We start from the raw sequence: 16,649 nt of genomic DNA on the forward strand, positions 1-16,649 counted from the left end.
TTTTGGCTCAGGTGTGAACCTGCATAACAGTGGATGTATCTGCCCCTCAGCAAGCTAAATCTTATGCAATTCTCTTTATAGAGCAGTTGTCTTTTTTAAATGCACTATCTGCTCATATTGGCAGCATTTTAATATTGTAGTTCTGTATACAAACAGCCTGTTCCCTCCAGATCAGGTTAATTGTGTACCCATTTTGAATCATTCTCCTCATTCATCCTGTGTCACCCCAGTCTTTTCTTGCAGAGCATCACATGGAAGGTCAAAGCTCTGGTCTAAGCCTCTCTAAGCACGCTATAGCAAAACAGGTTTACACAAATCCTTTAAGAATTCAGAAACCTGGGCATCAGCTAAAGCTGACTTAGCCACAAAACCATTTCAAATCGCAAGTAAAGAAGATGGGCAGTAGGATTTTCTAATGTCCTGTAACAGCTGTTATTTGCATTGTAAGAATCAGATTTAAGAAGTAGTAGAGATGCAGAAAACAGTTTCTCCGTTACTTGAATGATGTCCACAGGCAATCTGTTCCCCTAATTGCTAATATTCTCAGAAGAATATCTGGAGTATCAGGGAAAAATTTATGGATTGATGTTTGCTGGTTTTACAGCCAGGATGTATTAACTTGAAGCATTCAGGGCTAAATAAAATCCAAAGTCCCTTCTGTCTGACCTAAATAAAACTCCCAAGTGACCTGTCTTGTTCAACAGCTTTGTGTACTTGAGCAGATGCCTGATACCTTTATGTTGGGGACATTTCCTCCAGTGATGCCAGCTTCTTTCAGTTTGATTGTTGTAGCTCTGGGATACAGACCACAGCAAATCAAGCAACTAATGGAATCATAGTAGCCCATTCCCTTGGGCAAAGGAAGGACATGACAATAATGTCATGAATCTGATCAGAATGTGTATGTCTTGTATTTTACAAGTCTGTACATTCAAATCTGGTGGGTGTTTTCAAATGCCTGAGCTTGTTAAATTTACTTGTTCTGTCCTAAATGCTGCTTGTTTCAATTCTTCTTTCTGTTTTTCATCCCTTTAGAATGGCCACGTCTGTTGCTCAGTGGACCCACAGTGCCTTCAGGAACTGTGACACCAACAACCATCTCTCACAAGCAGTTTCTGGTTGAAGAATTTTCCTTCACAATAGAGACCTTTAGACCAAAAATCAGTCAAAATTAAAGCTAAAATTAGATTGGGTTTGTCCATCTAAAGTGCAGATATGTGATGAACTCAGTTACCTGAATCAGAGTGAAATTGATGGGACTCAAGACAAGCTCAGATGTGTATACCTTTGTATGAGGTTAGGCCCAAATCTTCTGGCTATTTGTCTGTCTGGCATCATTGTGCAGAATATTTAGGTTAGTGTGAAGTGACACATTGTAATGCTGTACATAACGATGTCAAGATCCAAAAGCAACTAGGAGCTCTTAGAGAGTCTTCCAAAGCTTTAAGACTCTAACACTTGACCAGATACAGAGATTTTTACCTAATCTTATTTGGAACTGCACAAATGTGTTTGGTTGCTTAATGCAGAATTTAGCAGACATTTGAGTAAAAAGGATGAAGCCTTCAGGAATAAAGAACCTAGCAGCTAAGATATGGTATGTACAGTATGTGCGCTGAGAAAAAAAAAAAAAAAAAGAAGTTATTGTAAAAATAAAAAAAAAATTAAAAAAAATTCAAAAAGAAAACCCGTGATGCACAGGCATGGCTTCTTAATGTTTTCTGATGGAAAAAGTCATCAATATTTCCTTGTTTTACTGCACTTCCTATTATTTCTTGATTGAATTTGTTCAGTATAAGCTCGTTATTGTGCAAATTTAAATAAATATTTCTCTTATGTTAAGTTTCTGCTTGGGCTCCTTTTCCTTTTCAAGGATGTGATTTTCATGTGTGTTACTGTTTTCTTCTTTACCAGCATGTCTAGGCATGGGAGCTTCTGCCCAGCACAGCTTTATACCTGTCATATCTTACCTTTGTTATTCTGAGAACACATTAAGTAAATTCATGCGTCTGAGTCATTACAGTGGATTGATCAACAAATTCATGTACCTAAAGCTCAGACCTTATGTGCCAGTGGGATGCTGTCACCCAGAGTGGGTACGGACCGTTTTTGTGTGACTTACATCTCTTCAGATTTACAGGGGATCTTCTCCAAATTCCTCCTATCTCCAGCTGCCATGAGTTCTGTAAGCTCCACAGCCATTTTAGTTGTTTGTGTAAAGTATCTTAATGCTTGGGGATCACTTCAATATGCAAACCCTATTTTCACTTCTGCACTCTCGGGACAATAAAGAAAAGAGGCTACATGACCGAAGCTGTGTTATTCTGGAAGAGGAAAAAAGAATAAAGCAGTGCTTACAAATTAGACTGAAAAGGCTGAATTTGTAAGGAATGCATTACAAACAGTAGAGGCAAAACAGGAAAGGAGGAAACTGCCCAAGATAACAGCATCCTTTGAATACTGCTTTAGTAGTCATGTTCTTTCCAAAGTGCCTTGCTGCTCTTCAGCATCTCTCTTACCAGTTCAGTAGATTTTCATGCAACCTAGACAGGCAAAACTTCCATTAATATTACCCCTGTGTATTATTAAGTTACAAGGAAGCAAATGTATATGTTTTATACCAAGCAGAATTCTTTTCCTGCAAACAGATGTTACTTGACAGTGTTTCCAGTACAGCAGGAGATCAAAGGAATGCCATGCAACTGCATGTATCTGGTAGGTATTCCCTTGTGCCTTCATGTCTGCTGAGTACTGTATGCTTTTGGAGCAGGGAATACAAGATATGCTAGGTCACTGAATGTAAATAATACAAATAAACAAAATCAAGAAACTAAAAATGTGCAAAAAAGCCCCAAATGGATAGTCTACATTGGACCATTAAAGTTATGAAGATTTTCAGACTAAACACACCTTTTTCCTTGCCTAGTCCATAAATAACAGGTACTCAAGGGTTTTACTGTATTGTCCAGTTCCTGGCAAGCTGCAATCAAAGTTTTTAAAGAAGAGCGTTAGCTCCTTGAAAAAGAAGCTGCTTTTTGTACAGTGTTTTCTTGCCTGCATGGTAATTGTCAGGAGGTCATGGTTTCCTCTCAGGCACAGAGGCACATCTCCAGTGGGTTTCAGTGGCAGCTGCATGCCTGTTTCTGAGAGAAAGTTTACCAGAAAGTGTTACCATTTAAGAACTGCACATCAATTTCCTTCAAGAATAGGTATAAGATAGACACATGACATGCATGAAGAGCAGACTTCTCTTTTTGAAAAGAGCGAATGTTTCTCAAGGGCAGAATCCTCAGGCTCTGACAGAGGTTGCAGAAAGCTCGAAGGGAAAGCTGTGGAGCACTTAGAGAGAAAGCAGATAGCCGCAGAACAGTGGTAAGCATCCCTGGTTTGGGTCCTTGGATAGATAAAAAGTTTTCTCAATCCTTTCTCAAAGACAGAGTAATACTGGTATTTAATCCCAGCTTTTAATTAAATATAAAATGGTGTATAGATGGAAAACAACTTTTCCTTTTGTTGCCTACACTGACCTTGTAGGATCTTTCTGCTATTGTAGGTTTGTGAAGCACTGTGCAATACAATAAGAAGCAGGCTAAAAAGCCAGGAATTGAGACACAATGTAATAGCTAAAACTTGAATCAAGTCCTTGGAGAGACAGTGAGTGTCATGTACGTAAACAGCAGAAGTCATACTGCTGAACAAAGCTGAAAGTCTCTGCTAAATAAAACATGAGAATGGGTTGAGTGAATATTGTCTAATTTATCAATGTTCAAGGTTTCTAATCAGTTGGGAGTTCTAAAGGTCAGCAAACTCCAGGGAGACATCTCAGTGACCCTTGTTTTCATTCCCTTTCACCCTCTCTTCCCCATCTTCCTCCTGTTCGTTCAAGCCTGTAATTAGTAGCTCATGTTTTTAATTTTCCTTGGAAAGTAAATTTAAATATTATTAAAAATTGATGTCTAATTTCTAGGCCTAAATTATCTGTCAGATGGTAGAGTCCATAAAGACAAAATTATATTTCTGAACAATGCAGGTACGTTGTGCTCTCTTACTGGCCTTTCATTATTGATGCACTGTTTGCAGTACCAGAATTCAATAACTTCCATAAAGAAATTGTCACCTCTCTGCAGAATAATTGCCCTAAGTTAATAGACCTACAGATAGAAAGGCAGAGATGTCTTCAGTTACAATGCTGAATTCAATGCTACTTTGAAACAAGCTGACAGAAAGCAGCAGTATTGTAAAATGTTGAAAAGGGAGCTAACTGCTGCTGCAAATTCAGTTACTTACAAATATGCCATAGGCAAGAACAGGGTGCTGGCCTCAGTCGTCCTTATGGCTAAGAACATCTTTGCTTCTGTGGGAGCTCCACCTTTAACAGCGCAACTGGTGAAACATAGTCATTAACTGTAATAGCAACCATTCCTTTTTTGTAGAGTGCCTAAAGGCAGAAGTTCCTGCAGGGAGTGCTGTAAAACTGTCCTCATTCAGTGCCAGCATAGGGTCTTGCCATTAACTGTGTTGTGCTACAGCAGATTCACCCTGGGGCACCTCAGAGAAGCACAACCTCATGAGCCACAGAGCCTGGATCTTCCTGCTGTCTTCAAACGCAGGATGTGTATGAGGTGACATCTCCTCAATGGACATGGTGAATCTCACTTTGAACGAGTCTGCCTCACTGGCAGAGCATGGGACACTGACAAGTCTGTGATTTAGGGTAAGTACTACTTAGCAGCAACTAAAACATTGATGTGTTATCCACATTGTTCTCAAACTAAAGCCTAAACACAGCACTACATCAGCTACTAGGAAGAAAATTAACTCTGTTCCAGCTGAAACCAGGACAGTGGATCTCTTCCAAACTGAATCTCACTGCAGCACAGTGATGGAGCTCAGCCCACATAGCCTCTCAACAGTCAAGGGCTCCCTTGATTTCTCAGGCAAAATTAGCAGTAGCTTTAAAGTAGGGCTCAGCTAAATGCTTTTTAACAGTGAAACTTACTTACAGACAAGTGCAGTTTAACTTGTCCCCAAACCAGTTAATAATTAAAGTTAAAAATCACCAGAATACTTTTGCCAATTATGTAAAGAAAATGTTTCAGAGTAATATGAGTAAGAAAACTAGAGCAGTTCTGGCATCTCCTGAGTGGGTGACCCGTGGAGAAGCATCTCTTCAGTGCACCAGTAAAGCCCACTGCAGTCATGTCTTCTGTCCAAGTCACAGCCATATTTGCCAATTCACAGTCCAGGCCATCTCTTTTGCTGCTATTTTAATTTCTAATTAAAAGTCTAAAACTTCTTTTTGCTTTATCTGGCCAAGTGTTTGTCCTGGGAGAAAACACAAAGCATTACCATTGGATTTTTGAGTAAGAAGCAGTGTTTTGGAGAGAGTCTGAAGTGAAAAAGACAGTGCCAAACCCCCCTTTACTCAGAGGTCTGTGGCTGTTCATCAGCCATGTGAACAGCCACGAGCATGTCAGTGTGTTTCAGGTTTTTTGGTTTTGTCAGTATGGTGCTAATGCAAAATGATAAAAATAAAAAATCAATTGTTAAAATCAATTACTCATCTAGGTCCCCGCTAATCAGTATTTTCTTATTGCCAGGGTTTATACAGTCTGTAAAATGCCAAATAGGCATTGTTTACTGTAACAGATTTGCAACCCTATATCCTACTTATCTGTTCATAGATTATTTCTATAAGATGAAACTTTAACTACTACAAACCATAATAATCTATTGATCACATAATATTTCATCCATGAGAGCCAAACTCAATAACTATCCTTCATCTTAAAATCTGCTTTTATCATTAATCTCATTTTACCATTTTAGATTCCAAATGTAACTTCTAGGATGTCATTTTGGTATCAGCAGTATTGCTTGGAACCATAAAATAAAGTTGTTTAAGGGCTTATTTTAAGACTGAGCCGTATTTGAAAGCCAAAGTAACCAGAACTGCATCAACACAGGTAGAGAGCATCCTTCTAAGTAGAATAGCAGAAACAAAGTACTGACTTTTGGTGTGGAGGTAGGACAATTTCTTCGAGGGGAACAAGGAACAAAGCAGAAAATCAACCAGCAATCCCAGCGATGCCAGCCCAGTCCTGTCCCTCTTTCAATGACTGCTGATCTGAACAAGAAGACGGATAAAGCCTGGTGACCTTAGTTCTGAGCAAGAAGCTCCTCAGCTGATGCTGCTTTTGAATATTTCATTTGTCTGAGTGGGTCACAGTTTATTTCCTTCGTGCCTTTGGTAAAAAATGTAAAAAATGCTTGGGACAACCACAATGCAAACTGTTTTTTCCCAAGGTTGGGACTGGCCCACTTCGAAGGCAGGCGCTGCACCACAAGCTGCAGGCTTCAGTCTGGCAGATGGTAGCACCCTAGCTAAAAGCGTCTTTGTGCAGTCCTGCCCTGGTATTAGCTATGTGTAGTTGGATCTTCCATAAGCTGTGAACAGAATGACCCACTTTAAACTGGTTCCTCTGGAAACCTAGACCCCACCTTTTGGCTGCCTTAGATGGATTTCACAGGTCAAGTGTTTGTCCGTGCAGAGGGATGCAGGAGTAGGACTGGGACTGTCCCAGGAGCTCCCCTATCACCCCAACATGTGCAGCCACAGCCCAGGAAAGGTGAGACTTGCATTCAAGTCAGGAACAAAAAGTTCTTTTTGTCTTAAAAGTATTTCTCCCTGAGAAGAGGCAAGAAGCCAGGCCCTTTATTTGCTTTCCAAGGAAAAAATCCAGTGTTCGTCTCATTTGCAGTGGCCATGGACAGCATACGAGTGCTCACAATCCCCTCAGCTTGCAGTCCTTTCACTGCTTTGGTGTTTCATGGCCATATGGTTCTGCAGAAGCTACCCCAGTCAACTGAGAGCAAGCCTTCCCCCATGGCCAGCTTTCCCTCTGCAGGACCTTTTTTGGGAGATGCCTGTAGATGCTGCCTTGCAGCTGATAGCTGCCTGGCCAGGACTGGGCAGCCCCTCTTATCCTGCCCAGACGGGTCAGGCTAGTGATAAATGAATGACCAAGCCCAGCTAATGCAGATGGTGTGAAAATTTGGCCTTGCAGACATTGCCTGTGGCAAAACGAGGGGGCAATGTTGGTACTGCTTAAGTGATCTTTTTTTAATTAGTCTGTTTTCCATTTTAAGTTTCCATTGGGTAATAATTATATTTGATGGGTCCTGATGCTTCTGTGAAGAACACAGCAGGGGAGGAAGAAATAATTCTTGCCTCACTTAGTAAACTTGAGAGGCTGCTCAGCTGCTGCTGCCTTCAAAGGAAGGAGAGATGCAACCCACAGAGCCTGTGATCCCACCAAAACCAGCACAACTCAGCAGAAATACACATGGCACCTAGACCAGTCCCTGCCTGCTAGGGCAGCTCCTGCCCTCCAGCCACAGCAGCACAAGCACTTGCGTTTAACATCCCTGTTACAGCAAATTAACTCCTTCACCATAAATCTATTGGGTTAGCTTCCTCTGTCTAGAAATAGAATGAGGCAACATACTGAGGGGTTTGCAATCGCATTATATTCTGCTTGGTATTTTTATTCAGGAAATGATGTGCTGCTTCTGCCTACGACTCCTCTAAGGGCTCCAGTATCAGTACCTGGCAGATCACTTTCAGCGCTGGCATATCTCAGCACAGCACTGATGGTTCCCATAACAGATCATTTTATTCTGCCATGCCTTCAAACTTTCTTGTACTCCTTGGGCTAGAGATCACTTGTGCTGTTTCAGAGGTTTCAGCCACGGTTAATCATCCCTTCACAAAAATTAAATACATTCCCACAGTGCATTTTATACATTCCTAAGAAGCTGTACAACTGACATCACTGAATTTGGAGTCAAACTCCCTCTTTAGTCCCAGTTTTCACAGTTCAGACTCATCTATATTTTCTATTGTTCTGGGACTTGAACCAGGCTGAGAATGTGGTTGCTGAAATCCTAATTATCTTTGGTTTTCTTCTGAATGAGGATTAAAGCAAACCAAGGATCCAGGGTTTTGGTTTTTTTGTTTTATCAGAAGCAGCTTCCAGAATCTGCAGCCCGGGAAGCCAGTTTGCACACCCACACCCACAGGTCTAAATTCTTGAATCACCTGACTCCAAAATCTAAAATGCTTCATCAATTCCCAGAAAAGCCATAGATATTCAGACATTTATACACCCAATTTAAGTGGTATTTTTATTTCTTATATAGCAAGTTGTCATCATTTGTGTAACTGTCAAGTGATTTTTACATGCTTCATGTATTTGAATTGCTTCTTGTGGGTAATAACCATTTGCACATAAAGCTTCTCAGCTGTGGATTTGACTTTCTTGAGCTGTTAGAATTTAAGGTTCATTTATGAAATATATCCTTGTGTACACCTGGTCAGCAAAAGCAAGTCCTACAGAGAGATGGATTTGGCCCAGTACACATAACAGTGAAGCCAAACTTGTGTTTGATTTGTGTTTGAACTCTTTCCTCTGTTTTATTGTGCTCTTCAGCTGTGTTCCAGCAGTTTTGCATTACTCTAGTTTATAAGTTTCTGAACAGTCAATCAGTAGAAGGTCAGCTAGAGCCATTGACTGCATAGTGTGAATCAAAGCCTGAGACACATGGACATTTGTAACAATGCAGAGAAGCAGAGTTTTCAGTATAAAACCAAAATGCTTTCCATGTAAAAAAATAAAAATACAGAATGGTTGCGAGTGAATTAGGTCATCAGTTTTCCAGAGGTTCAGTGAGAACAACATCAGAGGAAAGCTTAGATGCGAATGTATAGTGTATTTATGCACTATAGAGCAGGAAATCCTGAGATGGCACTGACTGAATAGTACAGATATTGGTCAGCTGTTTAAAAACTCCCTCAGGATTAAAAAATGTCCTGGACTAAAAAAACTTTTGGTGTTGAGCTTTGGACACGTTGCACAGCTTGTTAAAAGGCACCTGGACATGTGGTCAGATGATGATGGAGGAGCAGTCTGGGGATGCTGCTGTCACCTCCTCTCTGCTGTGGTTCAGCTGACTTCTCCCTAGCTCTCCTTACAGTGGGGTAGGATCAGGCACACAGCAGTTACTGTGCTGTGGCTGAAGGTCTTCAGGAGGTGATCAGCTTGCTATCTTGAGGGTAGATGACCTCCAGCCAGGAAAAAGCCAAACAGGTATCAGAGAGTGGATCCAAGGCCCAGGGAAGTCAGCAGAGATTTTCCCTCATCTTAGGACCGTGGCCCTGAAATATTTATGCAAATGCTAAATGAAAGAGTGCTATTAATCCATAGTTTTTGTAGGGTTGGAGTACTTACACCTCATATCTGGCACAGTGCAGATGTGCTCTTCCATCACTTTCTCTGCAGGGATGAAACTCAAAGGGGCTGCAAATATAAATAAACCTGAAAATTATGTTGACTAGAAATAAAGTTAGTCTATTTTGTTTGACTGAGGCAAAAAGCAAAAAAGTCCTACCTGTTTTAAAGGTACCCTGGCTTCTGAGAGGGAGCTTGGGTTGGTAACGTCAGGAAGGCCCTGGCTGTGTCCCTTGAAGTGTCGCAAAGAAAGGATCCATTCGATACAGGGCAGCTTTTCAAAGGGTGCACAATTAGGGGCAGCAATGCAAAAAATTAGACACAAAGAACAAGAAAGACTTGCAGACATGTGACTGAAACACCACAGCTGTGAAAAAAAGGGTCCGGTCTGTCTAATTGTGTGCCTTGGTGCCCCCAATTACAGATGCAACCTGTTGGCATATCTTCAATAGCTGAGCAAGAAGATTACTTTCACAGTGGTTCCCTGATAAATGTCTGCTTGCTCATTAACATAGGTGACATTTCCTAACTCTGCTCAGATTTGCAGCCTGAGCTAATCCACATCCTATTTAGTTCACAGGCTAAAGTTCAAATGGAACAAATTTTTGATCCTATTTGTATGACTGCATATAATTTCCCACTCTTCTTTGTGGTCAGAATAATAGCTTCAAACCCAGGAAAAAGAAAACAAAACCCCAAAACAAAACCAAACTAAACCAAAAAACCCACCCAACCCCCCAAAGAAAACCTACACAACTAAAGCAGAAAAACTTGTTTGTATTTATTCTGAGACAGAACTGCTTTTTAAGTCTGAATACAATTTCCCCTTATTAATCACTTTCATCTTTAGTTCTGCACAGTAGCAGTTCCTCAAATGTGTATTTCTTTCATACTTGGCCTATATTGCAGTTTTACATATGTACCCCATTAAAGCAACAAACATTTTTTCAATGTATTTGGAAGCTCACCAGATAATGTGTGTTGTTAGAACTAGCAATGTTTTTGACATAGGATGATGACATATTATGTCAAACCAAAGCCTATCTTTAAATAACACCATTTATCATGGCCTGAAATTGTAAAGTATATATCAGAAAATATTTAGCCTAAAGAAATAAATAGAACTTGGGATTTTTTTACTGAAATGTTTGCTTCAACACGGTAATTTTTCAGAGAGCTGTGATGAATCAGGTGAATGCCTGATTTCAAAGGGTCCTTGGGACAAGCTAGAATTCTTTGTCTAAATAAAAACTGTGCTCAGTCAAGCTGTGTTGCAGTGGTACATCTCAGTGCTCTTCTGGAATGGAGGAACCTGGAGTGTAAGACCCTTCTGTTCTTCCTTCACTTGCATAGGAAGCAAGTGCCCAGCCATTACCAACTGCACCCTTCTGATCCTATCCCCACCTTTTCCCTGAGTGCCATAGCCTTGAGCCTAGCCATGCTGTATTTAGCTTGGTGGCCAGGACACTTGAATTCCTGGATGTCCAGTTACCTCAGGGCATGGGATGGATGAGAGGAAGGACTCACCATCCATGTGCCCCCCAAGCCCTGAAGCTGGTGCTTTCAAATGTACTTTAGTGAGTGCCTCTTAGGAGACAGAAAGCTGAATACTGCAGACCAAGGTCCCAGTGATAACAAGGTCACAACAGTGCTCACAACCCACGCAGATTTAGAGATAATCAAATGACAGAATGACAGCTGATCATGAACTTTCCCGTTTCATTTATGGACTGCTAAGTCTTTTTTGGGAATGTTGTCCCACAGGAAAATAACAAGATTTCAATGAATTATTTTTTAATAAAAAAGAAAAATATCCACATGGGATATACTCTCAGTGTCATTTTTAACCTATGAAGCAGCTTTTATTCACTGGATCACAGTCTTTTGTTAACATCCATGAAAAATAATAAAAAGTCATATTAGTCACTGAAGAGCTCCTATTTTATTCCCCATCTACACTAGAAACAAATATAGGATTACAAAGGGAAGCATTAGTTAAAAATTGACATGAAGGGCTGCAAGGACTGATGCAAAGTGCATCAAGCGCTAACAATAGGCATCAAGCGCTAACAATAAGCATCAAGCGCTAACAATAAGCCTCAAGCACTAACAATATAAAATATTCCATACCATCCATGCTTAATACACTGCAGATTGATTTTTCAAAAGAACAACATATTTTACACTAGACCTAAAATTGTCTTCATAAATAATAAACTGTTTGAAAGTATCAGATCAGTGGAGATGAGCAGAAATGGTGGCATCGTAGCTGTTTGTATTACGGTACAGTAGAGTCCCTCCCACGTTTAGATGATAACAGATAGGTAAGGAACCTGGTCCTCCCTTTCTCATCACAAGTAATTTACATTGACATGGAAGAATTAATGCCAATGAAACCTGCAGAGGGCATGAACTCACACAGTCAGCACAAATGTCCAGGAAGGTTCTGCACCACGGCTAAGCCAAAGGAATTCATGTCTGTGTGAAGGACTTTATGACTTTCTTTGAGGGCCATTTGTGGGACAGAAAAAAGAAATCAAAGCTCAGGCTGAGCATTTTTCCTCCTGCCTCTTCCTTTCCCTGCTTGTGCTTTTCTGTGTTCCTGGGGTTTATCTGCTGAGGTTCCTGGCACTGTATGCACAATGATTTCACTCAAGAGGCTTGCATTGCTTCCATATTCTCTGACCACTAAAACCAAACTTAACCAAACAAGACTCTGAGGAATATCCAGCATGTCTGGAAAAGCCAACAGGGCTGTTGAAGATGAATATGTAGACTATGCATTGCATGAATGAGAGGTAATTTAGAAGAACCTCATGTCTTCATGTGCAAAAGTGGCTTGTTTTCCATGTAGTGGCATGCTTTTGAGCCTCTTTCTTGTCTCTCAATTATATGCCTGTCAAAGATAGAGTCAGAAGGTCACAACCACATTACTTTCCTCACTATATAAAACAGCCAACCAAAACCACCACTTCTTAGTGCATTTCAATTATTTATGACCCCGAACCTAGTTGAACAAATACACTTCTAAGACTGAATCTGAAAGCTTAAAGGAGAGAAAAATGGCATCACAGTGGGTCACACCAGACTGGGGAATACAGGCTCCCTTAAATAGTGAGAAATCCTCCTGGCATGCTTTTGTTGAACCACAGATCATGAGGGGTGTAAGGCATTTGACTTTCTTTACATTGTCAGTCCTCCCTGTGTAGTCCTGTGCAGTCCCAAAATTCTCTTCCCTGCAGCCCACAACAAGCCCTATACCTCTGGGCAGTCTTTGGGGTGACCCAGAGAGCCTCCTTGCTGACTCTGGGTGCTGAGTGTCCCCTAGCCTGTGGGGCTGGGCCTGTCCTGGGGCATCCCTGGGGGCAGGAGAGGGGCTTCTGTCCCTGACTAGGGCACTGGGGTCCCTCTACCATCATGCCTTTGGGGCTGTAGGCATGAGCCTTTCATGGGGTGGTGGCCCCTGTGGGGTCCCAGGAGTTGTTGGACAGGGGGGTTTATGGTGGTCTTTGAAGGTATGTGTGCAGCTTTAGTCATGTAACACAACCTTCCCCACTTGCCCCTATCCAAGAGCACACTTGACTGTTGGCTCAGAGCAACACCCAGCTGGATCTCACATGGTTATTGTGGCTATATGCCACTGGGGATTCTTCAGCAAAGAACTGTCATTGAAAGTGAGTTGTAAAAAGCTCTGTATTGACAAAGAACGCACTGAAAATTAACCGGAGAAGACATTCTTACGTACCTGTCATTGATGTAATGAATATTTAAAGCAGAATAAAAGTCCTTCAGTAGAAGGAAAAGAGTGTCTGTCAGGTCCTATGAAGCTTTCCAGGACAGAACAGGTTGTAGCTAAACAGTTATACTCTCTTGCACAACAAAACAGAGTAGAAGGGCTATTAATCAATGCAGCAAGTGGTTTAGACACAGGATTTCAGGTAAGAACATCTCTATCCCTCTTTTCCTGGGTAAGCACTCACTCCCCGTTCACTTCACCAAGAGGACCTACCTCCAAAATCCAAACTGACCTGTGCAATTCAGCTAAGAGATACCTCAGCCTCCACACCTGCCTATGAACCACTGTTGAGATAAGTAGATATTCCCAGGGAGGTATGAGCATGTGGGGTCCCCACATGCCTTCCTGGGGCACAGACCAAATCTGGACCTGGTCCAGCAGAAAAAGGCACAGAGTTTGAAGGGATGGTGGACTTTCTGACAACATCACAGAGGGGAAAAGCTTTTTGCTTGATGTGCCCAGGAGGTACCCAAAGAACATGGTTAGGCAGCACAGGCTCCAGGATAAACTATATTGCCCTAACTGAAAACCTCTGGGGCACAGAGAAGGGGGTTGCACACGCTGCACAGGATCAGCTTAGTGCTGGTCAAGGGTTGGACTCTGTCTTTTACATTTTTCTCACATTAGATATCTGTATAGATGATCAGGTTTGTTTCTCATGCTTTCATTATGAAGGTTATTTATGTTAATTCTGGGCTTGGGTTTTGATTCTTTTGTCGTCTCTCACTATGATTGCAGAAACCGGTTCACTCTGGTTTTTTGTCCAAGGTCTGGGGGAAATATTGAGGAATGTTCCCACTTCTGAACTGGCTTGCTTTGAAAGAAACCCCAGAAAGCTGCTCGTTAGGAACAGCATCGTGTTCTCCAGTGTGTTCCTAACAAAACTGCTCACAGCCTGCAGCCCGTGAGATGAACAAGGTGTGTGGGCCTGGGGCATACAGTTCCTCCTGGGCTCATGCCTCTCGCTGTGGCCATCCTGCTGGTGTTTTGTCCATCTCACTAGTAACACTTTCAGAAATGGAAATGGCCCTATTTCTTCCTTTGCTTATTTACATGCAGACAGGCTAATGCAGTGGCTATTTAAAGTAATGGCAGTCAGCAGAACAGATGCTTAGGACGTGAGTGCTGGTCTATCATTAAAAGACCTCCTATGGGAAACCACAGCCCTCTGGGACTTTTTGGCTTATTAAGAAAGTTTCAAACTGCTGTGTCTTTCTAGCAGGGACTTTACCTTGCATTTTCTTATTATATGTATTTTATACAATATATATATGAAAATTTCCACTCTGATTTCATCTTTTATACTGTTTTCTAGATAAGAGATCATTCTGGGTCTCAGATTGATAATTTAAAGGATACAGAATGGATTTGGATGTGCACATTTCCCTGAGAAAGCAACCGTGTTTCTAATTTAATGGAGTGATTCAGAAAAATTGCAGACTTACAGCTTATTTCTAACACAGGAATGATTTCCTTTTAGTGAACAAATAATCTGTAACATTGAAAGCTGAAGCACATAAGCCTATGTGTTCCTAGCTATATCAGTTCTCAGCAGAAGCAAATCTAGCAGTGTGTGTTCTATATTTCTTTGGTTAATAAGGTGAATTAAGTTGCATTTTGTAAAAAGAAAGATGTGTGTTGCAAAATTTTCCAACATCTCACTTAGAGTGTCATAATCTGTGTGCTGTTTGCTAGCTTTGTGGCTTCTCTAAGTTTTTGATCGTATGGCTTAAGAAATCGATATCTCATTTCTCACATCAGTCAGGTGGATAGGCCAAGCAAGGGCTTCAGCCAAGGCTTTGTGCCATCTGACAGGGAAAAAACATGTTTTCCCTATTTCAAGCTCTACTGTTTACAAGCTGCTATTGGCAGCTTTGCAGTACTTTCTCCAGGTAAGATCTATCATGGTAGAGCTTTAAAGTCTTGCTGCTGTATTTCTTACCCCCTTCCCTCCCACTTGCCAAGTACAGTTGTAAAATCTTTAAGTGCTTCTTACTTTTGCATGTGCTTGCTAAATGTTGAGATTATCCAAGGAATAAAGGAAATGTTCTGAATTTACAGTCAGCCTGGCTCATGCGGATCCTCACAAAAAAAAACCCCCAAAGGTGTCATGAGATTTTGGCTTACAAAAACCTGGCAACTACACTTCCGGGCCCACCGATGGAATTAGTTTCCCTGTATGGATCTATGGCACAGCTCTTCTTTATATCTGTTGCCGAACAAATTGGCAACTGGCAATAGAGAAAGTGTGTTTTTCTGGTCTGTGGTCGTCAGGGAACACATTAAAATAGCAGGTGATTTTTAATACCGGGATTAGGGAGAATACTAATATTGGTATAAAAAAATATCTTCACAGTTAGAAGAGAGCTGAAAAAAGTTATGTTTGCAATGCACTCACTAATAAAATTAAAAACATCATTAGTGGAAGCTTTGATTTTCTACTTGTATGCACAATATATCATAATCACATCCAAAAAAGAGTATTAAAAGATAATTGGACCTTGTGATTGCCAAGTGATTCACTCATTGTATGGGAATGCCAAATAAGAATTATCCGTTTAGCTCCAGTTGGCCATCCTACTCACAGTGCTTATTACAGAGTATTTTTTCCATAGGGAGACGCTGCTTGGCAAAAAGAAGCTGCATTCATTTGCCTGTTTCATCCTTTCTTGTAAAACCTCTGTATTAGCAGGGGCCGAGCGTATGAAGAGTCTCCCTTGAAAGTTTCTTCATAGCAAAATCACTGCCTTATGAGATGTCTGTGAAGCTGGCTTCAAGAAATCTGATGTTAGCATTTAGTGCGTGTAAAGTACAATCAGTATACCTAATTCCCCTGTAATACAAGAAATTTAAATTCAAATGCAGGTACTCCATTTTCCACATGTCACCATCAGGAGAGTTACAGAGGCAGCTCAACTCACAAAGGGAATTTATGTACAAAGCGGACCCTTCATATGCTGGTGGAAAGCGGTGAAATACAAACAAGATCTGTGCAACAATTTTATATTAAATCCTCTTCAAATGCAGACCAGTCCAAGTTCTGTGGTGAATCCAAAAGCTCAGCCTGGGTCTTCCCTCTGCTTTGCTACATCCAGTTTCTTCAGACCTTGAGGTCTCTGGGAAAGCCATTCCTCCTGCAGACCCAGAGTGACAAAGGCTGCCCTTCCCCAGGCTGAGTTTGCTTACTGTGGAGCCTCATTGACACAACCTTAGACCAATGTATTCTATCACAGGGCACTTCTGTAAGCTCAAGGGCTTGCTACTTCATTTACCTTTGAGTTTTCAGGTTCAAAATTTAAAACTGAAACCAGAAGGCTCAAATCTAAGGCAATGTTCATGTTAGCCAGGAGCAATGGCTCAGTCTTTCCTGATGTTTGTGTGAAACTATGAAACATAGTGGGACTGCATAAAGCTTTTTAAATGACTGAGAGGAAGCTATGGAAGCCAGGTTCCGCTTTGCAAAATTTAAAGCAGTGAGGCATGGATCCATTTTCCTTCCATTTGTAACTTCTGAAGTGTAGCTGATTTGGACCAAAGGTTCTGTGTTTCCTGATACCAATTGA

At 41.2% G+C, this 16,649-nt stretch overlaps 1 protein-coding gene across 1 annotated transcript in view; it reads left to right on the top strand.

Moving 5' to 3' along the window:
* The window catches only part of NELL2 (neural EGFL like 2), a gene marked incomplete at both ends in the record, with an annotated part of 153,296 nt that extends 152,210 nt beyond the window's left edge, over nt 1-1,086 (top strand). The window contains one exon of the mRNA XM_080634423.1: nt 1,036-1,086. Coding sequence (XP_080490549.1) covers nt 1,036-1,086 — 51 coding nt within the window. The remainder of the gene's footprint in view (nt 1-1,035) is intronic.
* Nucleotides 1,087-16,649: the final 15,563 nt, after the last annotated feature.

The sequence above is a fragment of the Psittacula echo genome (assembly GCF_963264785.1).
Source record: "Psittacula echo genome assembly, chromosome: 1".
NCBI lineage: Eukaryota > Metazoa > Chordata > Aves > Psittaciformes > Psittacidae > Psittacula > Psittacula echo.